The sequence below is a fragment of the Pristiophorus japonicus genome, chromosome 10 (genome assembly GCF_044704955.1).
Source record: "Pristiophorus japonicus isolate sPriJap1 chromosome 10, sPriJap1.hap1, whole genome shotgun sequence".
NCBI classification, from domain to species: domain Eukaryota; kingdom Metazoa; phylum Chordata; class Chondrichthyes; family Pristiophoridae; genus Pristiophorus; species Pristiophorus japonicus.
In genome coordinates this window covers 170,535,183-170,562,224 of record NC_091986.1, presented here as the reverse complement: position 1 = coordinate 170,562,224, position 27,042 = coordinate 170,535,183, and the positions used below count along the sequence as shown (strand labels likewise).

General features: G+C 45.8%; 1 protein-coding gene across 4 annotated transcripts in view; it reads right to left on the bottom strand.

Annotated features, from left to right (window-relative positions):
- Positions 1-27,042, bottom strand: part of LOC139275195 (beta-1,3-glucosyltransferase-like) — a 467,305-nt gene that overhangs the window by 14,169 nt on the left and 426,094 nt on the right. For all 4 annotated transcript variants that reach the window (XM_070892319.1, XM_070892320.1, XM_070892321.1 and 1 more), the window contains 2 exons: positions 26,127-26,246; positions 156-300 (listed from right to left, as the gene is read on the bottom strand). In XM_070892319.1, coding sequence (XP_070748420.1) covers positions 156-300; positions 26,127-26,246 — 265 coding nt within the window. The remainder of the gene's footprint in view (positions 1-155; positions 301-26,126; positions 26,247-27,042) is intronic.

Genomic DNA, 27,042 nt, shown 5'->3' with positions numbered 1-27,042 from the left:
ACAGGCCTCCAGCATTTGCAGTATTTTCCCCTATTTTATATACATGTAAAGAACTTCCATTTTATTTGCAAGTAATTAAATAGTGAGTTGGTTATTTCCAGTTTGCAATAGATTGTTTTTGTACTGACAAGAGACCATTCCAAAGGGAGGATTACCTGGTGGAAAAGAGGACTGTGTGTTACTGGGATACCAAGGCTGTTGAAGCACATTCCCAGAACCATATCATCGGGTGCATCATTACTGTAACAACTGCATCCACTTGTAAGTAATTGCTTTACTGCTTCTCTGCTAAAGACAATTCTAGACAAAAAAAACAAGAGAATTGAGCTATAATTGGGAACAGGAAAATTATACATTCGATTAATTTAAGCATCATTTTAGTTTTAACTTAACTGATATCATTTAACATAGCCTTGATGTTTCATGTTTGAAGTATGCTCGTAAATTAAGATACTTCTGGATGCCACTGATTCTAAAATCGATGCTCGCGATTATTTCAGCAAAAAAATTGATTTGACTACAATTTCTGGAGGAGGAAATTCATACCCCTTGATTTTATTAGCAAAACTGAGTGGCATTCAAGTTTATTTATTGCATTAAACTTTACTGCCAAATACCAGGAAATGACATATGGTATGATGTTGGTGATACAGAAATTGAAAAATGGGAGGCAAAAATGTTGTACCGTTAGTCTATGATTGGTGCTCATTAGCTTTGATCCATGACACAACAAAAGATAGGAGTTCGAGCAGCGCGAGTCCGGGGTGCGTGGTGAGGCCTGTAAAAGGCCCAACGTCGGAGGAGGAGCGGCAGTCCGAGCAGCGCGAGTCCGGGGTGCGTGGTGAGGCCTACAAAAGGCCCAGCTTGTGCAGCTCCAGCCAGGAGAAAAAGCAAAAAGAAGTAGGAAGAAATCAAAAGGTGACGGCACAGCCAAAGGGGTAAGTGATTGGCTGGTGATTGGTGAGTAGATTTTCTTTTTTATGTCAGTAAGTAACCTGTTAACATTGTTATCGCCAATTTAAGTTAATCTAAGGGTTAAGTCATGGCAGGAGAGCTCGGTCACGTGATATGCTCCTCCTGTACCATGTGGGAACTCAGAGACACTTCCGGTGTCCCTGACGACTACGTGTGCGGGAAGTGTATCCACCTCCAGCTCCTGACGGACCGCGTTGCGAATTTGGAGCTGAGGGTGGATTCACTCTGGAGCATCCATGATGCTGAGAATGACGTGAGTAGCACGTGTAGCGAGTTGGTCTTACCGCAGGTGAAGGGTCCACAGCCAGCTAGGGAATGGAAAAGACCAGCAGGAAGAGCAGTGCAAGGAAGGTAGTGCAGGGGTCCCCTGCGGTCATCCCCCTGCAAAACAGATTCACCGCTTTGAGTACTGTTGAGGGGGATGATTCATCAGGGGAGGGCAGCAGCAGCCAAGTTCATGGCACCGTGGCTGGCTCTGTTGCACAGGCGGGCAGGAAAAAGAGTGGGAGAGCGATAGTGATAGCGGATTCAATTGTAAGGGGAATTGATAGGCGTTTCTGCGGCCGCAACCGAGACTCCAGGATGGTATGTTGCCTTCCTGGTGCAAGGGTCAAGGATGTCTCGGAGCGGGTGCAGGACATTCTGAAAAGGGAGGGAGAACAGCCAGTTGTCGTGGTGCACATTGGTACCAACGACAAAGGTAAAAAAAGGGATGAGGTCCTACGAGACGAATTTAAGGAGCAAGAAGCTCAATTAAAATGTAGGACCTCAAAAGTAGTAATCTCGGGATTGCTACCAGTGCCACGTGCTAGTCAGAGTAGGAATCGCAGGATAGCGCAGATGAATACGTGGCTTGAGCAGTGGTGCAGCAGGGAGGGATTCAAATTCTTGGGGCATTGGAACCGGTTCTGGGGGAGGTGGGACCAGTACAAACTGGACGGTCTGCACCTGGGCAGGGCCGGAACCAATGTCCTCGGGGGAGTGTTTGCTAGTGCTGTTGGGGAGGAGTTAAACTAATATGGCAGGGGGAAGGGAACCAATGCAGGGAGACCGAGAGAAACAAAATGGAGACAGAAGCAAAAGACAGAAAGGAGATGAGTAAAAGTGGAGGGCAGAGAAACCCAAGACAAAAAACAAAAAGGGCCAATGTACAGCAAAATTCTAAAGGGTCAAAGTGTAATAAAAAGGCAAGCCTGAAAGCTCGGTGTCTCAATGCGAGGAGTATTCGGAACCCAGGAGAGGGCTCTGAGCTAGTTAGAGTGGGTGAGAGCTCGGATGAACAGGACCCCAAGAAAGAATGCAAAAGGCAGGAGGCAACAGAGCAGAGTAGCACTGGAGTAAGTGTAAACCACAAGGTGATGGGAAGGGACAATATGTATGAATATAAAGGGGCTGCAGGAGGGGTCAAAACTAAAAACCTTGATGCCAGTTAAAGTTTACTTTGATTGACGTTAAGTTGTATTTAACCCTTTCATGGTAAGGAATCACCAGTGTGTAACAGTCCAGTTATCTGAGACAATGCACAACAAGGTTATGTTCAATAACAAAAATTTAATACCAACATTGGTCTGAAATCATAAGTATCATAGCCAATAACACCCAACCCCCGCCCCCACCCTACTTTTTCCACCATTGACATAAATCAGATGTTCAACATGTCCAGCAACACAGAATACAAAGGCAAAGCAGGAGTGTGGTCCCCAGCCCCCATACATTGCAACAAATTGCATACACCCAGATGGAGATATAACACAGCCATCACCTGCGCACATGCACCTCACTTTCCTTCCCCCCTCCCCTTCTTCTCCCCACCTCTACCCCTTCCCCTCCTCACTCCACGGCGCCTGGCCGAGGAGCTCCTCAGGCGGTGCCTCATTGCGGGGGGGATGAAGGCAGATGCGCTCGTTGCATGGGTACGGGAGCGGGGAGTGCCGAGGGGGCAACATTCTCTGATGCAGAAGCAGGATCTTGGTCCTTGCTCGCATCTGTTGTTCGCAGAATGAGGTGGTGTGGAACCTAGGGATGGAGTGCCGCGCTCGGGGACCATTGGGAGGGCTGTGGCAGCAGTGTTCCTGGCTATCACATCCAGGGCCTTCGCCATCCGCGGAATGTACTCGCTCATGGTGGCCAGCTGTCGGGATATGCCCCCGAATGCTTCGATGAGCTGGTCACCAATGTCTACAGTCTTCCTGGACAATTGTACCATCTCTCTGCTCTCATGTCATGCTTGTGGAACAGACCTGCCGCGTCCACCGCGGGGTCGACGCCACCCTGGGGACAAATGGGGTGCCCTGTGGCGAGGTGCTTGGGGCTGGTACCTCCAGAGTGGAGGCGGGAATGACCGGAGGACCACTAGATGGCCTTGGGGTGGAATGGCTTCTGGAGCATGGCGATGCAGGTTCCTCGAAGTCCGTGCTCTCATCCGTGGAGAACAGACCCAGCGGATTGGCGGGCGAGAATCGGAGCTCCTCAGCACCAGATGTAGTAGGATCGTCCGTCGACTCCTGCCCCGCGCTTCTGGCCTCTATAGTCTGCCTGGGGCCACGCTGCTGGCTGAGCTGCAAAACACAAATGAGGTTGTTAGAGGAGAAGAGGGTGCTGCACACAGCATATGCACGACAAAAGCACCACTGTTATCAAAATCATCACAGACATCACATTTCATGACCATCTACACATTCTGCATTGCAATGATTTTCATTAGGCCAGCATTATTTCTAGGACAATTTTAGAAATCATTTATAATGTATGATTGTTCGGGTATGAGTGGGTGTGGCATCTATAGACTTTACATTACGCAATGGTGTAAGCTTTACTCACGTGGCATCACTTCAGGGTCTGCAGATGCGTCCGTAGCTGTTCGGGGTTGCTTCCCACGAGTGTGAGCACAGGTTCCTCCATATCGTCGATAGCTTCTTCTGTAAAATGTGGCAGGACGACATGGCATGATATCATTGCTAGGTACTGTCACAGAGACTGATACAACACAAAACCGACAGATGTAATCATGATTATTATGATAATTATCATTCTTTATCTAAAGACGTGCAGTGTGACCGCAGGCTTTGAGTAAAACATTCTCGGTAAAAGTGAAAGACCTCACATCTGTTGATAGTCACTCATGACTGTTACAAATCAAATTCTATAAATCCATAAGTACATGTAAATCAATGTAATACTTACTCTTGCGAATCCCACAAGGTCATTCCATCGTTTGCGGCATTGGTTGCCCTCAGGCACCTCGTTGGTCGCCGACGAGATCACCTCTGCTATCTCGGTCCATATCCTCTGGTATGCCTTTGGGGTGGGCTTCTTGTATCAAATCACCCCAGCGTAACTCGACCTCCTGCAAGAGGGAGGCATTTGCCTTGTCGGAGAACCTCCTGGCTCTTTTGCGCCCTCCAATGTGTTCCTCTCCCAGCTGACTGCTCTCTCCAGCCTCAGTCTACACAACGTGCTGTGATGCCTCCTCCTCTCTCTCCATTATAGGCCAAATTCAGTCAAATATGTGGCTGGTATCACCTACTTTTTCTTTGCCTACTTTCTGTGAAGCTCTAAAATCTCTCTCCTTCCTCCCAAAGCAGCCACACCACACCCAGATATGCCTTCACTCCCTCTGAGCTCCCTCTCTCTGTCTCCTCTTCTGCGCAAGTCATGGAAACCCTTGACCTCCAGAATCGCGGGAATCGAGCCTTGCCATGCTGTTGCTAAGGACGGCCACACTTTACGGCAGAAGGTCAAAAAAATTTAACGCTACCGCCCATTTTATATCGCTCGCGGTAACGCCCATTTTCAAAAGTGGAGCCAAGGTGGTTTGAGAATGGGCAAGAAGCCGGTGATCTGAAAACCCTTTTTTACCGCCCATGCTGGAAATATCGCCTATTTTGGGGCGATAAGCGCAAAAGTGGAGGTCCTAGCCCCGTGTCTCAGAATAAAGGGCCGCCCATTTAAAACGGAGGTGAGGAATTTCTTCTCTGAGGGTTGTAAATCTATGGAATTCTCTGCCCCAGAGAGCTGCGGAGGCTGGGTCATTGAATATTTTTAAGGTGGAGATAGACAGATTTTTGAGCGACAAGGGAATAAAGGGTTACGGGATGCGGACAGGGAAGTGGAGCTGAGTCCATGATCAGATCAGCCATGATCTTATTAAATGGCGGAGCAGTCTCGAGGGGCCAGGTGGCTTACTCTTGCTCCTATTTCTTATGTTCTTATGTTCTAATGGCGTGCTGCATGCATGTAGTTGCGCGAGCCAAAAGGCAACATAACTTATTTTCCAGACTCTAGCTGGATAAAATTTTCACGAAAGTTCATCAGTGGAAATTTACTGGAACGAGAGAAGCTAAAATTGCAGAGAATGCCATTGAAAGTTTAGATCTGGAGCTGGTTATTGCACCAGAGACTTGCAACAATCCCACATTTGATTGGCTATCATTGGAACAGTAAGAAAGGTTGTCATCGACGAGATGCTGGTTCATATGTTAGGACCATTGCCCTTGCCTTTAGCTAATCATGATGGATCCTTCATCAAGATAAACAAAGCCAAGCTCTTGCACTTTCTTGAGGGGTCAGTCAACTCACCCCCTACCACTGATGATATCCCAAGTGGTAAGTGGTTCAACATGGGTGTGGGATGCTATGGCATTGATTCAAGTCATGAAACCACAAGCAACATTTGGACAGTTTGCTGAACAATTACTGAAAGTTCTTGTGAGACAAGCAAAGATGGATAAGTCCAGAGTGATCCACGTTGTACCAGACAGATACAAGCATATAAAGTGGTTAAACGGGACGGGAGATCAGTTGGAGGAAATTACCAAAATTTTCTCTCCTGACCAGAAAATTCCAAAGCAGTGGACAAAATTTCTGTCTTGCAGTGACAACAAGAAAAATCTTCTCCAATTTCTCTATGAAAGATGGTTCAAGTCTGCAAAGGAGATTATTGATGGTGTAACACTTTTTATTGGACACGGAAATGAGTGTCATGCCATACGTCAGAATGACAGCAAAACAGATCTGGAGGTGGTACCAATCCCAGCACCGTTCTCCGACCAGGAAGAAGCCAACACATGACTACTGCTTCACAGCGCATTTTCTGCCAGTTCCAGTGAGTGTGTCATCATAAACAGACCTGACACTAATATCTTATTACTGTGCTTGGTGTTCTGCAAGGACATTGATGCCAAGCTCTACTTTCGCACAGGAAGAGAAAACAACATACGTACAATAAATGTTCATCGCATCTTTGATCAATTTGGGAAAGATGTATGTGCTGCTCTCATAGGGTTTCACTGATTTTCAGGATGTGATTCTGGAATGGGGAAGGTGAAATCAGCGAAAGTCCTGATCGCCAGCAAATAGCACTATTCGACATTTGATAAGTTAAGGACCTGGTTTGCTGTTTCACAATCCATTTGTGAGGAACTAGAGGCATACACTTGTGAACTCTACGGGCAGAGTGGATGCAGAGATGTGAATCAAGCCAGATGCCAAATGATCAAGATCGGAAGTTATGCAGAAGTGCTTGTCACCATATAAAGATTCACTGTACAAGAATATACAGCGTGCCAATTGCCAGTCTGCAATTCACAAGCGATGTCTTGAGAACATGCCGGAAATCCCAAAGGGCCATGGGTGGAAACTTGAAGATGATGCACTTGTCACAGACTGGATGACACTTCCTCCAGCATCAGCAAGTGTAATGGAGCTTGCACATTGTTCATGCAAAAAGATCCAGTGCACAAGGAAGGTGCTCTTGTCTTCTCAACAAGTTACCTTGCACTGACATCTGCTCGTGTGTAGGTTGTGAGAATGTTGCATCTTTGCCGGAGACTTCCAAGGCTGAGGAAACAGATATCCTTGATTCTGATGATGATTCATAGATATGCATTTCTTTTCAGCCTCTAACTTTTTTTCTGATCTATTTTGCTTTTTCAGTACTTATATCTTTAAAAAAAAATCAATACTATTACTTTTATTATAATAATTATTATAATTATATGGTTGATAAATGAGTGCGGGTGTCTGTTTGAAATGTCAGTAAGTGTGTATGAAATAAATGGTTGCTATGGTAGATTTATTTCGAGACAACGGATATGAAAACAAAACTTAGATTTATGTATAACTGTACCATATGATGCTTCCAGACCACAGTGATATTTCTTTTTACCAATTCTTACACTATTCATGTTTAAAATTTAGTAGTAGCACTGATATGTCACCACTGCTAGGAAAAAGAAAGTCCATAGCAATTATTTTTATATTTACCTTTGTTTTTGGTCATTTCTCAGTAACACTCAATTTTCAGACCTGGGAACATTCGATTTTTACTCCAGATACATATGTTTAATATATTTAACATGGTTCAAGGTACTTCCCACACGGAGACTACTGAACTAAAAATCTAGGCACAAAACAGGCTTTGGCCCACGGTCTAATTGTTCCATTATTAATTTCTATTTTTTACAATTTGTAACCTCTTAATCTACCATATAATTAAGTGTTAAAGGAAGAGTAAATAATTGAACACTTAGTTTTTGACCTTCAGTTAATTTATTTAGCATTTTCTTCCACTTCTCCACCTAATTTCCACTCTCATCAAATTCCCATTTTTATAAGTCCTCACTCTGTTTTCAGCTCACTTTGTTACCAGCTCACTCTGCTCTAAATAAGATGATTGTGTACGTGCTCTTAGTGGTTAGATTGCGAATATGCCTGCAGTAGCTATGCATGTGGCATTATTTGAACCAGTAACGTGTTTATATTAGTGCTCTTGCAGCAATAAGCTGCCAGTTCATTGATTATGAATTACACTAAAGGAAAACTGCTCTGAGCCTCACCCTCAAATTGGAGTGCTTTTTGCAGTCTTCTCTTATTAATCTTTAATTAGCAGAGGCAGAGCAATCTTGAAATTCGACTGTATTGCTTTCTATCTATTGCGCAACGAATGAAGACCTCAGACCAGAATCCTACGTTCCTCCAACAGGTAGTTTTGTCGATTTTTTTCAGGTCAGAGGTATTCCTACGAAGGAAGCCTCCGACTGCAATATTCAGCCCACTGTTCTCGCCACAGAAGCAGCTTTCTTCTAAATCAACAGCAATCGCTGTCACATCGGCGTTGCCTGCAAATTACAGGCCATCATTTGTCTTGTTAAAGGTGCCTGAAAGAAACTTGGGGCGAATTTGCCCTGCATCCCGATTGGGGGGCAGTAAGCATCTGGGGCTGGGATTTTCTGTGCCTGGTGCAGAAGTCCCGCCCTGTTGCTGAATTTGGCTTACTGCCCCTCAAAGGAAGTGGAGTTCAATCTCACAGGCTCCACTTCCTTTGGGGGCGGTTACCAGTGCGGTGGCGCTAACACGCTTAAAGGGTAGGGCCGCTGTGCACTCTGCAGATGGCCTCCACTAGGCAACCAGGGCAGTGATGGACCGAGCCCATAGCCTGGCACCCCATGCTAGGGCCGCCATTGTAGAATCGACCCGAGAGTTGGCAATCAAAAAGAGATGGCAGCCCAGGGTGCTGGTACCCTCCCCTTTAACTAGCACCCTGAGAGTGGACCCACGAAGCTGGCATTGATAGCTTCTCGTGCCAGTCTCGCAGACCGCAGGGTAATTTCCCTCACGGGGTGTTAAGGGGTCGGCATGGGGTCGCTGCATACACCGATGATGGCACATCGCTAACAACACGGCGCGGCGCTGCTATATCAGCGCTTCCGCAGACTCCCGGGCAATTTCCCGGGAGGCGATAATGACCCCCTCACCTGGTCTCCTCCCCCCCCCACCCCCGGAGGTGCTAACGGGGCTTTACTTTTGTTTATGGTGCTAATTCCTTAAATAAAGAAACTATGCTCATACCTTGCAATTTAGTTATCTTTTGGCAATTATGGTTACAACGCAAGTAAAAAGTGTGCAATTTAAAATTGTTGGGGGAGAAATTGCATAACTCTCTGTTGGAGGCAATAACTTTTGCGGTAGTGCCCAACTATTGGCAGGCGCTACGCGAGGGACTCCGATGCAAACTTCCTGTTTAGCGCTGCAGGAAGGAAGTAGATCGCTAAATCAAGTGCCACCACTTCCCTTGGAGCGCTAAAGCCGGCAAGAGGGGCGGTAGCTGTGCAGCGTTGCCCAATGTCGAACAGTGGCTTCTTCCCTCCCTGAAAGGCTCTGCATTTCAATGATGTCCTTCGTCACCGACAGCAGCCGGGATCTGTGACGATCAGCCCCAACCATTCTAACAGAGTGCAAGGCTGATCAATCAACACTTATCAAGATGTCCAAAACACAACCAAAAGATTAAAAAAACACGAGCAGCCTTACCTTTAAATACCGCTTCCCAAGGTGCTGGCCTCCTGTTATTATATACTTGTATTTAGTCTGTACAGCCACCAGAGGGCTCAGCTCCTGGAGTCCCAAGGGATCCCATAATCCCTTGGGAGCACAGGTATTTAAGAAGGCTTCACAGGTTGGAGAGGCACTCTGGAGACCTGCAATAAAAGACTAAGGTCACACTTTACTTTGAGCTCACAGTGTTCAGTCTGACTCTTTCTCCATACACAACAAATGGCGACAAGGATGGGATACAGATAGCGAACCCAAAGATGCAGAGAACAGTGGGCATCCGGGAGAAATTCTTGAGGGAGATGATTTGGAAACTTTTGTGGAGCGACTCGACCAATACTTCGTGGCCAACGAGCTAGATGGGAAAGAGAGCGCTGCCAAATGAAGGGCGAACCTCCTCACCGTTTGTGGGGCGCCAACGTATGGCCTCATGAAGAATCTGCTCACTCCAGCGAAACCCACGGAGAAATCGTACGACGATTTGTGCACACTGGTCCGAGAGCATTTGAACCCGAAGGAAAGCGTTCTGATGGCAAGGTACCGGCTCTACACCTATAAATCGTCTGAAGGCCAGAAAGTGGCGAGTTATGTCGCTGAGCTAAGACGCCTTGCAGGACATTGCGAATTTGAAGGACATTTGGAGCACGTGCTCAGAGACTTTTTCATACTTGGCATTGACCACGAAACCATACTTCGCAAACTTTTGACTGTAGAGACCCCAACCTTGAGTAAGGCCATAGCGATAGCCCAGGCGTCCATTGCCACCAGTGACAATACGAAGCAAATCTCTCAGCACACAAGTGCTACTACAAGTACTGAGAACAAAACGATGTTGTTTTCGAATCGTAATGTACACGGCAGGTCACACATACCTGCAACTACACATCCGCAGATGTCTCAGAGTCCACCATCAAGGGTGATGAATGCAAGGCCATTAACACCTTGTTGGCGCTGCGGGGGTTATTAGCGTTTCCATTCATGCTGATTCAAAGAGTACGTTTGCAAGGGCTGTGGAACAATGGGACATCTCCAACGAGTGTGCAGGTGAGCTGCAAAGCCTATTAAACCTGAAAACCACCATGTTGCAGAGGAGGACAGATCCACGGAGGATCACAACGAACCAGAGCCTCAGATCAAGGAGGCAGAGGTACATGGCGTGCACACATTCACCATGAATTGTCCCCCGATAATGCTGAATGTTGAACCAAATGGACTCCTGATGTCAATGGAGCTGGACATGGGCGCGAGCCTGTCCATCATGGGCAAAAAGACTTTCGAAAGATTGTGGTGCAACAAGGCCTCAAGGTCAGTCTTAAATCCAGGTTGCACGAAACTAAGAACTTACACGAAAGAATTGATTCCTGTAATCGGCAGTGCTACCGTAAAGGTCTCGTACGATGGAGCGGAGCACAAGCTACCACTCTGGGTGGTACCGGGCGATGGTCCCACGCTGCTCAGCAGGAGTTGGCTGGGAAAGATATGCTGGAACTGGGACAACGTCCGAGCACTATCGCCCGCTGACGACACTTCGTGTGCCCAGGTCTTAAACAAATTTACTTCGCTGTTCGAACCAGGCATCAGGAAATTCCAAGGAACAAAAGTGCAGATCCACCTAATTCCGGATGCGCGACCCATCCATCACAAGGCAAGAGCAGTACTGTACATGATGAGAGAAAGGGTAGAGATCGAGCTAGACCGGCTGCAAAGAGAGGACATCATTTCCCCGATCGAGTTGAACGAGTATGCCAGTCCTATTGTCCCAGTCCTCAAGGGAGATGGCACCGTCAGAATCTGTGGCGATTACAAAGTATCTATCAATCGTTTCTCCCTGCAGGACCATTACCCACTACAAAAGGCTGACGACCTCTTTGCAACGCTGGCGGGAGGAAAGACATTCACGAAGTTGGATCTGACTTCAGCCGACATGACACGGGAACTGGAGGAATTATCGAAGGCCCTCACCTGCATCAACACGCACAAAGGTCTTTTTGTATATAACAGATGCCTGTTTGAAATCCGATCGGCGGCGGTGATATTCCAGAGAAACATGGAAAGCTTATTGAAGTTGGTCCCGCACACTGTGGTCTTCCAGGACGACATTTTGGTCACAGGTCGGAACACAGTCGAGCATCTGCAGAACCTGGAGGAGGCTCTTAGTCGACTCAACCACGTGGGGCTCAGGTTAAAATGCTCAAAGTGCGTTTTCCTGGAGCCTGAAGTGGAGTTCCTGGGAAGAAAGACTGCAGCGGACGACATCAGGTCCACCAACACGAAGACGGAGGCAATTGAGAACGCACCGAGGCCACAGAACGTGGCGGAGCTGCGGTCGTTTTGGGACACCTGAACTACTTTGGTAACTTCTTACCGGGTTTCAGCACACTGTTAAGACATGCAATGGTTCTACTACAAAAAGGGGATGAATGGGTTTGGGGCAAAAGCCAAGAAAATGCCTTTGTAAAAGTGAGAAAATTGTTATGCTCAAACAAATGGCTTGTGTTGTATGATCCACGTAAGCGTTTGGTACTAGCATGTGATGCGTCGTCATATGGTGTCGGGTGTGTATTGCAACAAGCTAATGATTTCGGGAAACTGCAACCGGTTGCTTATGCATCCAGGAGTCTGTCTAAGGCTGAGAGAGCCTACAGCATGATTGAGAAAGAAGTGTTAGCGTGTGTCTATGGGGCAAAGAAAATGCATCAATACCTGTTTGGACTAAAACTCAATTTGGAAACTGACCATAAGCCACTTATATCCCTGTTTTCCGAGAGTAAAGGGATACCAACGCATCGGCCCACATCAAGAGATGGGCATTCACGTTGTCCGCATACAACTACGCCATCCGCCACAGGCCAGGCAGAGAAAACTGCTCCGATGCTCTCAGTAGGCTGCCATTGCCCACCATGGGGGTGGAAATGGCGCAGCCCCCAGATCTAGCCATGGTTATGGAAGCATTTGAGAGTGAGCAATCACCCGTCACTGCCCGGCAGATCAAAACCTGGTCAAGCCAGGACCCCTTATTATCTCTAGTCAAAAGCTGTGGGCTTCACGGGAACTGGTCCAGTGTCCCAGTGGAAATGCAGGAAGAGATAAAGCCGTTCCAGCGGTGCAAAGATGAAATGTCTATACAGGCAGATTGCCTTCTGTGGGGCAATCGAGTAGTGGTCCCCAAGAAGGGCAGAGACACCTTCATCAATGACCTCCACAGTATCCACCCAGGCCTCGTAAAAATGAAAGTGATAGCCAGATCCCACATGTGGTGGCCCGGTATCGATGCGGACTTAGAATCCTGCGTTCATAGATGTAATACATGCTCGCAGTTAAGCAATGTACACAGGGAGGCGCCATTGAGTTTATGGTCTTGGCCCTGCAATCCATGGTCTCGGGTACACGTCGTCTATGCAGGCCCATTCTTGGGTAAAATGTTCCTTGTGGTTGTAGACGCGTACTCCAAGTGGATTGAATGTGAGATAATGTCGGCTAGCACGTCTGCTGCCACTACTGAAAGCCTGCGGGCCATGTTTGCCACACACGGCCTACCCGATGTCCTGGTGAGCGACAATGGGCCATGTTTTACCAGTGCTGAGTTCAAAGAATTAATGACCCGTAACGGGATCAAACATGTCACATCTGCCCCGTTTGAACCAGCGTCCAATGGTCAGGCAGAGAGAGCAGTGCAAACCATCAAGCAAGGCTTGAAGAGGGTAACTTGAAGGCTCATTGCAGACTCGCCTATCCCGAGTCCTGCTTAGCTACCGTACGAGGCCCCACTCACTCACTGCGATCACACCTGCTGAACTGCTCATGAAAAGAGCATTAAGACAAGGCTCTTGTTAGTGCAACCTGATCTACATGAACAGGTAGAGAGCAGGCGGCTTCAATAAAGTGCATACTATGATAGCGCAAATGTGTCACGCAAGATTGAAATCAATGATCCTATATTTGTATTAAATTATGGACAAGGTTCCAAGTGGCTTCCCGGCACTGTTGTGGCCAAAGAGGGGAGCAGGGTGTTTCGAGTCAAACTTTCAAATGGACTCATTCATTGGAAACACTTGGGCCAAATCAAGCTCAGATTCACGGACTATCCTAAGCAACCCACCTTGGACCCTACCTTTTTTGATCCTCCAACATACACACCAGTGGCGTCCGGCACCATGGTTGACCACGAAACAGAACCCATCATCCACTGCAGCCTAGCAGGGCCCAACACACCAGGCAGCCCAGCAAGGCCAGCTGCACAGCAGCTCCGCGAGGGCCCAACAAATGATTCAACACTAGCTTTCACACTGAGACGATCAACCAGGACAAGAAGGGCCCCAGATCGACTCACATTGTAAATAGTTACATTATTGACTTTGGGGGGAATGTTGTTATATATGTAAACTTATATTTACTCTGTAAAGCCACCAGAAGGCTCATCTCCTGGAGTCCCAAGGGATCCCATAATCCCTTGGGAGCACAGGTATTTAAGGAGGCTTCACAGGTTGGAGAGGCTCTCTGGAGACCTGCAATAAAGACTACGGTCACACTTTACTTTGAGCTCACAGTGTTCAGTCTGACTCTTTCCCTATACACAACACCTCCCTAATAACGTCTCCTGCAGCTGTTGGTATTGTCGCCCGGCGATGCTGCAGGGAGCAGAACCGAAGTTCGGGTCTGCGGCGCTACGCAGCGCGATGACATCACGATCTCTGGGCGCAGGAGATCGTGGTGCTAGAGGTTACCGCCGCTGCAAATCTCGATGGGAATTTCGCGGGTGTTGGTACTCTCACCGCGCCCGGTCGCAAAGCCGGCAGAGCCCTGTTATCGCCTCTAGGAGGTGTTAAGGAGATGAATTCCTCCCCCGTAGTATCAGCGCCTATATACAATTCTGCCTCAGATAGCTTGCTTATCTGAAGGTTTGCCTATCTTTGAAAGTAAGTACATCATTGCCAAAGATTGAGTTAGTTGTGCGAAATTTTCCATGCTTCATGAAATAGGGAACCTGCGATTTGATGGCTTTGGTCTATTTGATGAGATATTTTTCTGAGGCACGTCTGTTCAAATGAAAAGTGACTGCAATTGAAGTCATTTTGCAATCACTTGAAAGCCTGCAGAAATATCACGCTGTTATCCAGTGGAAGGCACATGAAGGAATGAGTGTAGACGTGAATAAAAAGGACTCATAGAATCAATGCAGAGCTTTAGCCTCACAGTAAATTTAAAAATGCTCTTAAAAAACAAAACTCACTGAAAGCGTGGAGGTAGTACTTAAGTTGATGAAAGATTTCTTTTACAATAAACAACAAAAAATTAATTTGTCTCTGTAATTTTCAACACAGTTGATCTCCACTCCAGCTCAGCAGGACTTCCCTTGTTTTGTTCCACTCTTACTAATTTGATTTTAACCCTCTCAAGAGCAAGTGTCTTTGTCCACCGCCTCACTGGTCACCTCGGATGTCCCCAAGGATCTCTCCTTGCTCTCCCCTCTTCTTCCTCCATTTCCTTATATTACAACAGTGACTGCACTTCAAAATATTTAATTGACTGTAAGGTGCTTTGGGACATTCTGAGGTCATGAAAGGCTCTGTATCAATGTAAACGCTTTCTTTCTTTCATATGAACATAAGAAATAGGATCAGGTGTCGGGCATACTGCCCCTCGAGCCTACCCTGCCATTCAACAAGACCATGGATGAGGTGAGCAGAAATGTAAAAAGTCAAAGAGAAATGAAAACCAGTGTGACAGGAAGGGACAAAGTGTATAAACATAAGAATGCATCAGAAAGTGGGGTCAGAGGAGAGAAAAATGGTAAAAAGGCAAAATTAAATATGTGTATTGTACCACATATACATATAAATATAGAAACATAGAAACATAGAAAATAGGTGCAGGAGCAGGCCATTCAGCCCTTCTAGCCTGCACCGCCATTCAATGAGTTCATGGCTGAACATGAAACTTCAGTACCCACTTCCTGCTTTCACGCCATACCCCTTGATCCCCCGAGTAGTAAGGACTTCATCTAACTCCCTTTTGAATATATTTAGTGAATTGGCCTCAACTACTTTCTGTGGTAGAGAATTCCACAGGTTCACCACTCTCTGGGTGAAGAAGTTTCTCCTTATCTCGGTCCTAAATGGCTTACCCCTTATCCTTAGACTGTGACCCCTGGTTCTGGACTTCCCCAACATTGGGAACATTCTTCCTGCATCCAACCTGTCCAAACCCGTCAGAATTTTAAACGTTTCTATGAGGTCCCCTCTCACTCTTCTGAACTCCAGTGAATACAAGCCCAGTTGATCCAGTCTTTCTTGATAGGTCAGTCCCACCATCCCGGGAATCAGTCTGGTGAATCTTCGCTGCACTCCCTCAATAGCAAGAATGTCCTTCCTCAAGTTAGGAGACCAAAACTGTACACAATACTCCAGGTGTGGCCTCACCAAGGCCCTGTACAACTGTAGCAACACCTCCCTGCCCCTGTACTCAAATCCCCTCGCTATGAAGGCCAACATGCCATTTGCTTTCTTAACCGCCTGCTGTACCTGCATGCCAACCTTCAATGACTGATGTACCATGACACCCAGGTCTCGTTGCACCTTCCCTTTTCCTAATCTGTCACCATTCAGATAATAGTCTGTCTCTCTGTTTTTACCACCAAAGTGGATAACCTCACATTTATCCACATTATACTTCATCTGCCACGCATTTGCCCACTCACCTAACCTATCCAAGTCACTCTGTAGCCTCATAGCATCCTCCTCGCAGCTCACACTGCCACCCAACTTAGTGTCATCCGCAAATTTGGAGATACTACATTTAATCCCCTCATCTAAATCATTAATGTACAATGTAAACAGCTGGGGCCCCAGCACAGAACCCTGCGGTACCCCACTAGTCACTGCCTGCCATTCCGAAAAGTACCCATTTACTCCTACTCTTTGCTTCCTGTCTGACAACCAGTTCTCAATCCACGTCAGCACACTACCCCCAATCCCATGTGCTTTAACTTTGCACATTAATCTCCTGTGTGGGACCTTGTCGAAAGCCTTCTGAAAGTCCAAATATACCACATCAACTGGTACTCCTTTGTCCACTTTATTGGAAACATCCTCAAAAAATTCCAGAAGATTTGTCAAGCATGATCTCCCTTTCACAAATCCATGCTGACTTGGACCTATCATGTCACCATTTTCCAAATGCGCTGCTATGACATCCTTAATAATTGATTCCATCATTTTACCCACTACTGAGGTCAGGCTGACCGGTCTATAATTCCCTGCTTTCTCTCTCCCTCCTTTTTTAAAAAGTGGGGTTACATTGGCTACCCTCCACTCGATAGGAACTGATCCAGAGTCAATGGAATGTTGGAAAATGACTGTCAATGCATCCGCTATTTCCAAGGCCACCTCCTTAAGTACTCTGGGATGCAGTCCATCAGGCCCTGGGGATTTATCGGCCTTCAATCCCATCAATTTCCCTAACACAATTTCCCAACTAATAAAGATTTCCCTCAGTTCCTCCTCCTTAATAGACCCTCTGACCACTTTTATATCCGGAAGGTTGTTTGTGTCCTCCTTAGTGAATACTGAACCAAAGTACTTTTTCAATTGGTCTGCCATTTCTTTGTTCCCCGTTATGACTTCCCCTGATTCTGACTGCAGGGGACCTACGTTTGTCTTTACTAACCTTTTTCTCTTTACATACCTATAGAAACTTTTGCAATCCGCCTTAATGTTCCCTGCAAGCTTCTTCTCGTACTCCATTTTCCCTGCCCTAATCAAACCCTTTGTCCTCCTCTGCTGAGTTCTAAATTTCTCCCAGTCCCCAGGTTCGCTGCTATTTCTGGCCAATTTGTATGCCATTTCCTTGGCTTTAATACTATCCCTGATTTCCCTAGATAGCCATGGTTGAGCCACCTTCCCTTTTTTATTTTTACGCCAGACAGGAATGTACAATTGTTGTAATTCATCCATGCGGTCTCTAAATGTCTGCCATTGCCCATCCACAGTCAACCCCATAAGTATCATTAGCCAATCTATCTTAGCCAATTCATGCCTCATACCTTCAAAGTTACCCTTCTTTAAGTTCTGGACCATGGTCTCTGAATTAACTGTTTCATTCTCCATCCTAATGCAGAATTCCACCATATTATGGTCACTCTTCCCCAAGGGGCCTCGCACAATGAGATTGCTAATTAATCCTCTCTCATTACACAACACCCAGTCTAAGATGGCTTCCCCCCTAGTTGGTTCCTCGACATATTGGTCTAGAAAACCATCCCTTATGCACTCCAGGAAATCCTCCTCCACCGTATTGCTTCCAGTTTGGCTAGCCCAATCTATGTGCATATTAAAGTCACCCATTATAACTGCTGCACCTTTATTGCATGCACTCCTAATTTCCTGTTTGATGCCCTCCCCAACATCACTACTACTGTTTGGAGGTCTGTACACAACTCCCACTAACGATTTTTGCCCTTTAGTGTTCTGCAGCTCTACCCATATAGATTCCACATCATCCAAGCTAATGTCTTTCCTAACTATTGCATTAATCTCCTCTTTAACCAGCAATGCTACCCCACCTCCTTTTCCTTTTATTCTATCCTTCCTGAATGTTGAATACCCCTGGATGTTGAGTTCCCAGCCCTGATCATCCTGGAGCCACGTCTCCGTAATCCCAATCACATCATATTTGTTAACATCTATTTGCACAGTTAATTCATCCACCTTATTGCGGATACTCCTTGCATTAAGACACAAAGCCTTCAGGCTTGCTTTTTTAACACCCTTTGTCCTTCTAGAATTTTGCTGTACAGTGGCCCTTTTTGTTCTTTGCCTTGGGTTTCTCTGCCCTCCACTTTTCCTCATCTCCTTTCTGTCTTTTGCTTTTGCCTCATTTTTGTCTCCCTCTGTCTCCCTGCATAGGTTCCCATCCCCCTGCAATACTAGTTTAACTCCTCCCCAACAGCACTAGCAAACACTCCCCCTAGGACATTGGTCCCGGACCTGCCCAGGTGCAGACCGTCCGGTTTGTACTGGTCCCACCTCCCCCAGAACCGGTCCCAATGTCCCAGGAATTTGAATCCCTCCCTGCTGCACCACTGCTCAAGCCATCTATTCATCTGCGCTATCCTGCGATTCCTACTCTGACGAGCACGTGGCACTGGTAGCAATCCCGAGATTACTACTTTTGAGGTCCTACTTTTTAATTTAGCTCCTAGCTCCTTAAATTCTTTTCGTAGGACCTCATCCCTTTTTTTACCTATGTCGTTGGTACCAATGTGCACCACGACAACTGGCTGTTCTCCCTCCCATTTCAGAATGTCCTGCACCCGCTCCGAGACATCCTTGACCCTTGCACCAGGGAGGCAACATACCATCCTGGAGTCTAGGTTGCGTCCGCAGAAACGCCTATCTATTCCCCTCACCATCGAATCCCCTATCACTATCGCGCTCCCACTCTGTTTCCTGCCCTCCTTTGCAGCAGAGCCACCTACGGTGCCATGAACTTGGCTGCTGCTGCCCTCCCCTGATGAGTCATCCTCCCCAACAGTACTCAAAGCAGTGTATCTGTTTTGCAGGGGATGACCACAGGGGACCCCTGCACTATCTTTCTTGCACTGCTCTTCCTGCTGGTCTTCCATTCCCTATCTGGCTGTGGACCCTTCTCCTGCAGTAAGACCAACTCACTACACGTGATACTCACGTCATTCTCAGCATCGTGGATGCTCCAGAGTGAATCCACCCTCAGCTCCAATTCCGCAACGCGGATCGTCAAGAGCTCGAGGCGGATACACTTCCCATACACGTAGCGCCCAGGGACACCGGAAGTGTCCCCGAGTTCCCACATGGTACAGGAGGAGCATATCACATGGCCGAGCTCTCCTGCCATGTCTTAACCTTAGATACCCTTAAATTGGTAATAACAATAAAAAGAAAAGAAAAGCTACTCACCAATCACCAGCCAATCACTTGCCACATTGGCTGTGACGTCACTTTTTGATTACTTTCTACTTCTATTTTGCTTTCTCTCCCGCTGTAGCTGCACCGGTACGCCTTTATAGGCCGCTCCGACACTGACTCTCGAGCTCCCGCTGGGCCTTTTATAGGCCGCTCCCCTCTCACCAACTGCCGCTGGCTCTCGATCTCCCGCTGGGCTTTTGATAGGTCGCTCCCCTCTCACCAACTGCCGCTGGCTCTCGATCTCCCGCTGGGCTTTTGACAGGTCGCTCCCCTCTCACCAACTGCCGCTGGCTCTCGATCTCCCGCTGGGCTTTTGACAGGTCGCTCCCCTCTCACCAACTGCCGCTGGCTCTCGATCTCCCGCTGGGCTTTTGACAGGTCGCTCCCCTCTCACCAACTGCCGCTGGTTCTCGATCTCCCGCTGGGCTTTTGATAGGTCGCTCCCCTCTCACCAACTGCCGCTGGCTCTCGATCTCCCGCTGGGCTTTTGACAGGTCGCTCCCCTCTCACCAACTGCCGCTGGCTCTCGATCTCCCGCTGGGCTTTTGACAGGTCGCTCCCCTCTCACCAACTGCCGCTGGCTCTCGATCTCCCGCACGTATATATACACGTACGCTCGTAAAAAGTTTAGAGATGGTGAATAGCCAATCTGAATCAGTCACAAAGCTGCTCAGCAGCACTGAATGAGTTAATGTTAGGCAGCGCACATGAAATAATGCTCTGGGCACAAGCACAGTTTGACCTCTCTGATGTTTTAACAGTCTGATACGTGAGCTCTTTCTGTGAGCAAGTCACAGGCTGACTCCAGCTGAGGAAAAGTTTATTTTCCTCCATCCACCTGCTGTGCTTTGAGGGGCTGATAGTGTTATGTAATGTCATGTTGAGAAATATTACATCTTTGAAGCATTTCTACTTTGATTGAGTTTAGCACTAATAATGTTCCTGACTACATCTGCAAAGTATTGGCAGAATGTCCTGTATTTCTGTAGCACGACTGAAAAAGGATATTAATCTGAACTAAACTGAGAACAGATTGCTAGGAGTGAGTTACAGATTAGGATAAGAGATACCCAGGAGTGAGTGACAGGCTGGGATATGTCAGCCTTGGTCCAGTGGGTAGCACTCATGCCTCTGAGTCAGAAGGTCATAAGTTCATAGACCCACTCCAGAGACTCGAGCATAAAATCTAGGCTGATACTGCAGTACAATGCTGAGGGAGTGCTGCACTGTTGGTAGGTGCCATCTTTAAGAGTCCATCTGCCCTTTCAGGTAGATATAAAACATCCCATGGCACTTCTGAAGAAGTACAGGGGAGTTCTCCTGGTGTATTCCTAACATTTATCCTGCAACCAACATCATCAAAAAAGATTATCTGGTCATTTCCCTCACTCCTGTTTGTGGGACCTTACTGTGCGCAAATTGGCTTTTCCAACATTACAACAGTGACTACACTTCAAAAGTGGCTGTGAAGTCCTTTTTAAAAAAAAAAGAAAAAAAATCTCCTGGACTAGTTTCGATCGGCTAGATGGGTCGGGAGAGGAATTTCCCAGAATTTTTTTTCCCAAATTGGCCTGGGTTTTTTGCCTCTCCCAGGGGATCAAAAGGTTTCGGGTGGGGTGGAGTGTATATGTTGTGATACACAAGATATCGCAATTGTGTGGGATAGTCTTGATGGACAAGATAGTCTTTACCTGTCCGTCATTGTTCGTTTGTATGTTCGTAAAACTCTATGATTGCTCGCAGCATACGTAACAAGATAGATGAGTCATTAGTCTCTGGATCAGTTCCTATGGATTGGAGAGTAGCTAATGAAACCCCACTTTTTAAAAAAGGAGAGAGATAGAAAACAGGGAGTTATAGACCGGTTAGCCTGACATCCGTAGTGGAGAAAATGTTGGAATCAATTATTAAAGATGTAATAGCAGTGCATTTGGAAAGCAGTGACAGGATCGGTGCAAGTCAGCGTGGATTTGTGAAAGGGAAATCATGCTTGACAAATCTTCTCGAATTTTTTGAGGATGTAACTAGTAGAGTGGACAAGGGAGAACCAGTGGATGTGGTGTATTTGGACTTTCAAAAGGCTTTTGACAAGGTCCCACACAAAAGATTAGTGTGCAAAATTAAAGTACATGGTATTGGGAGTACTGGCGTGGATAGAGAACTGGTTGGCAAACAGGAAGCAAAGAGTCGGGATAAACGGGTCCTTTTCAGAATGGCAGGCAGTGAATGGTGGGGTACCGGAAGGTTCAGTGCTGGGACCCCAGCTTTTTACAATATACATTAATGATTTAGATGAAGGAATTGAAAGTAATATCTCCAAGTTTGTAAATAACACCAAGCTGGGTGGCACTGTGAGCTATGAGGAGGATGCTAAGAGGCTGCAGGCTGATTTGGACAGGTTAGGTGAGTGGGCAAATGCATGGCAGATACAGTATAATGTAGATAAATGTGAGGGTATCCACTTTGGTGGCAAAAACAGGAAAGCAGAATATTATCTGAATGGTGACAGATTAGGAAAAGGGGAGGTGCAACGAGATCTGGGTGTCATGGTACATCAGTCATTGAAATATGGCATGCAGGTACAACAGGCGGTGTAGAAGGCAAATGGCATGTTGACCTTCATAGCTAGGGGATTTGAGTACAGGAAGTCTTACTACAGTTGTACAGGACCTTGGTGAGGCCACATCTTGAATATTGTGCACAGTTTTGGTCTCCTAATCTGAGGAAGGACATTCTTGCTATTGACGGTGTTACAGATGTAAACCTGTAAATACCTTGTGTAACCAATAGAGGGCTCATCCCCTGCAGTCCTCAAGGATCCCACAATCACTTGGAAGCACCTATACTTAACCCTTGGGAGGCCTCACAGGTTGGAGAGTCACTCTAGAGCCCTGCAATAAAACACTAAGGTCACACTTTACTTTGAGCTGACAGTATCTAGTCAGACTCTTTATTCATACTTAACAACTGGCGAAGAGATACAGATGATGAACCCAACGATGCAGAGAACAGTGGGCATCCTGGAAAAATTTTCCGAAGGAGGTGATCGGGAAATCTTCGTGGAGCGACTCGACCAATACTTCGTGGCCAACGAGCTGGAAGGAGAAGCAAATGCTGCCAAAAGGGTGATTCTCCTCATCACACAAGTGCTGCCACAAGCACTGTGAACAAAGTGATGTTATTTCAAATCGCAATGTACAGGGCAGGCCCCACATGCCTGCAGCTGCACGTCCGCAGATGTCTCAGAGTCTACCATCAAGGGTGATGAATGCAAGACCATTAACACCTTGTTGGCGCTCTAGGGGTGATCATCGTTTGCATTCATGCCGCTTCAAAGGGTACGTTTGCAAGGGCTGTGGAACAATGGGACACCTCCAATGTATTTGCAGGCGAGCTGCAAACCCTGCTAGTCCTGCAAACCACCATATTGCAGAGGAGGACAGATCCACGGCGGATCATGACGAACCAGAGCCTCAGACCGAGGAGGCAGAGGTATATGGGGTGCACACATTTACCACAAAGTGTCCCCCAATAATGTTGAAGGTTGAATTAAATGGACTCCCGGTGTCAATGGAGCTCGACACGGGCGCGAGCCAGTCCATTATGTGCAAAAAGACTTTCGATAAATTGTGGTGCAGCAAGACCTCCCATTCGCACTAAACTGAGAACTTACACAAAGGAACTGAACCCTGTAATCGGCAGTGCTACTGTAAAGTTCTCCCACGATGGAGCGGTGCACAAGTTACCACTCTGGGTAGTACCGGGCAATGGTCCCACGCTGCTCGGCAGGAGCTGGCTGGGAAAGATGCGTTGGAACTGGGATGACGTCCGAGCGCTCTCGTCTGCTGACGATACTTCATGTGCCCAGGTCTTAAACAAGTTTCCCTCGCTGTTCGAACCAGGCATCGGGAAGTTCCAAGGAGCAAAACTGCAGATCCATTTGATTCTGGGGGCGCGACCCATCCATCACAAGGCGAGAGCAGTACCGTACATGATGAGGGAGAGGGTGGAGATCGAGCTGGACCGGCTGCAACGAGAGGGCATCATTTCGTCAATCGAATTCAACGAGTGGGCCAGTCCGATTGTTCCAGTCCTCAAGGGAGACGGCACCGTCAGAGTCTATGGTGATTACAAAGTAACTATCAATCGTTTCTTCCTGCAGGATCAATACCCACTACCAAAGGCAGATGACATTTTTGCGGTTATTTTAGATCTGGTAATGTGTAGGATTAATTAATGAGCTCATAGTAAAGGATCCTCGGGAAGAGTGATCGTAGCATGTTAGAATTTCAAATTCAGCTTGAGGGTGAGAAACCTGGGTCTCAAACTAGCGTCCTGAACTTAAATAAAGGCTAATTACAAAGGTATGAAGACAGAGTTGGCTAAAGTGGACTGGGAAAATAGATTAAAGGGTAAGACGATAGATGAGCAGTGACAAACATTTAAGGAGATATTTCATAATTCTCAGCAAAGATATATGCCAGTGAGAATGAAAGAATCTAAGAGAAGGATAAACCATCCGTGGCTAACTAAGGAAGTTAAGGATCATATCAAATTCAAAACAAAGGCAAACAATGTTGTGAAGATTAGTGGCAGGCTAGAGGATTAGGAATTTTTTTTAAAACCAGCAAAGATTAAAATCATAATAAAGAGAGAGAAGATAGATTATGAGATTAAATAGCAAGAAATATAAAAACAGACAGTCAGAGCTTCTACAGGTGTATAAAAAGGAAAAGAGTAGCTAAAGTAAACGTTGGTTCCTTAGAGGATGAGACTGGGGATTTAATAATGGGAAACGGCAGAGACTTTGAACAAATATTTTGTATCGGTCTTCATGGTAGAAGACACTGAATGCATCCCAATCATTGATAATAAAGGGGCTATAGGGAGGGGGGGAAACTTAAAAACAATCACCATCACTGGAGAAAAAGTACTAGGCAAACTAATGGGACTAAAGGTGGACAAGTCCCCTGGTCCTGATGGCTTGCATCCTAGCATCTTAAAAGAAGTGGCTGCAGAGATAGTGGATGCACTGGTTATAATCTACCAAAATTCCCTGGATTCTGGAGAGGTTCCAATGGGTTGGAAAACTGCAAATATAACGCCAATATTTAAGAAAAGAGGGAGACAGAAAGCAGGAAACTATAGACCAGTGGGCCTAACATGTGTCATTGGGGAAAATGCTGGAGTCCATTATTAAGGAAGCAGTAGCAGCACATTTAGAAAATCAGTCAAGCAGGGTCAGCATGGTTTTATGAAGAAATCATGACTAACACATTTGCTGGAGCTCTTTGAGGATGTAACGAGCAAGGTGGATCAAGGGGAACCAGTAGATGTAATGTATTTGGATTGCGAGAAGGCATTCAATAAGGTGCCACATTAAAGGATACTACATAAGATAAGAGCTCACGGAGTTGGGGGCAATAGAGGATTGGCTCACTAACAGAAAACAGAGTCGGGATAAATGGGTCATTTTCAGGTTGGCAAACTGTAACTAGTGGGGTGCCACAGGGATCAGTGCTGGGGTCTCAACTATTTACAATCTATATCAATGAGTTGGATGAAGGGACCGAGTGCAATGTAGCTAAGTTTGCTGTTGATATTTTAATCCCACGCTCACTCCATTCTTGTTAAAAGTTCCAGGGTTGGGGGTTGGTTTAAAATTGGGGCTATAATCTTTAATGGCAAATGGGCTGTTCATATCAATAATGCTGAAATGAGGGTAAAGGTTAATAATTCCCACAGTTGTCGTGCTTGGTAAGGTTGATAAATACAGTTTAGAATTATGTATCAGCAACATCTGGTGACATTGATAATGTGTAGGCGCTTTCTTGTTAAATAGATTAATGTGGGACAAACATTATTTCCCCTATAGCTCTGCTTATTGGGATACTGGAGATAGGATTTTGGCTGAATACCAGCACAAACTACACATTATGGGGCAATGTCAGACTCGCGAAGAAATATTAAAATGAACACCTGATGGGACATTTGAAAGGTTTTCATAAATTGGGGAGAAGAGGTTGACCTATGGGCTAGAAATTCCCCAGCCTGTCGATATTTGTTTTTTAACGTCATTTTTGTGAAAACATTTTTTTTAAATTTCGCCATTTTTAAACGGGGTAAATTTGGCCAAAAAATACGCCTGTCAATAAAAATCGCCATTAATGGAAGATTCATGTTGGAAACCGCCGTCCTTGCTAACTTTACCGTGAGGCCGATATTGGCAAAAATACAGGGGAGAAAACACAAAAAACTGCCAAAAATAAAAAAAATCAGAAAACATCAACAATACCCTTAAGTAATCAATCACTGAAAAAGAATTTTAAAAAAACCTTCAACTTACCTTTTTTGTAGGTCTTCCTACTGACCGACGTTTCTGAGGCTGCAACACATGTGTTTCTCGTGCGTTGTTTTTTTACCCGAGTATCAGTTCGCTGAACGGCCAAATTTAGGTGGTCCTATTTTTTCATATGGCGATACGCTTTTTGGCGATATTTCGATACCGCCATTCTTAACCTTTGGGGAATTTTGTTAGGTTTCTTTTAACGACAAAAAAACACTTTTTACGCAAAAAAATTGTGTTAAAGCGTGTTAGGCTGGCTAATCATTGAATCAACTTGGTCGTGGATGGTTTTGAATCCACCCTTCAACAGAGATTGAAATCATTGAAGAAAAGGGATGTTCCACTTTGCCAGAGAGAAAACAACCTCCAAGTAATACCAAATGGCAAAATAAAAAAGCGTCTCCTTGATCTAGATTCTGGATAGACAAGTATAAATAAATAAGGGCTGCCTGCGTAATCCATGTCCAGACCAACAAGGTTCCATTTGAGTTGCTTCAGTGGTGTCCTCACACACTTTTGTTTAAATAACTTACCCTCCTCCTCCTGTAATGTAGCTGTATCCACCAGTCCCCAGTCCATATCCGTAACGCTCTCCTAGGAAAACTGGCTCTTTCGGATTGTAGCAGCTCAATAGTCTTTGCAGTCTTGGGATACTGTATCAAAAAATACAGTTAATATTTGTAAATGCATAATATGCCAATATAATAAAGTAGCATATAAAATCACAGTATTTCCCAAGTCACAGTACACAACAAAAAAATTTACATCATCATTTATTATAGTTTTATCTTGGTTATCAAAAAGAGAAATGGAGGGCTTTCCCTAATGACTCAAAATCATTCTGAGGCGTAAAGATCAAGGCAAAAATGTTCTGTGTGTGCTATATTTCATTATAAACACATTTAGAATTTCACTACTCAAAGCACACAGAGGAATTATCCTTCACCCAATCCTGAAGCAAGACCCAAAGTTCAGTCCCTGATCAATTATCCTGCTGATATCATCTACATTTATACTAGAAGAAAGACTATTTTGGTGAAGTATGATAGTATTGTTTCCCACTTCAGTGAAATAACAGTGGTCCTGTATCTCTTTACGAGTCATCACCCTCGAGCACCTAGGGTTGTGTGGTTGTGGGTATAGAAAAAAAAGTGAAATTTCTAGGCAGTTCAACGCTATCTTCTATTGTGAACGGCACATAACACATTAATCATAGGCAATTATACTTCCGCAGTCATAATTTAAGGCAGAATTCATTAAAATATTAGTCAATCAGACGGTTGCAGTGATGCTTCAAAGCTTCGATAACAGCAAAAAGCAATTATGATGGTAGTACACAGAATCTAAATGTACAAAACTGACTTTTATTAGTCATAGAAATTACAGCACAATAGGAGACCATCACACCTGTGCTGATGCCAAGATGGAACGTGGATGGAGGGGGAGGAC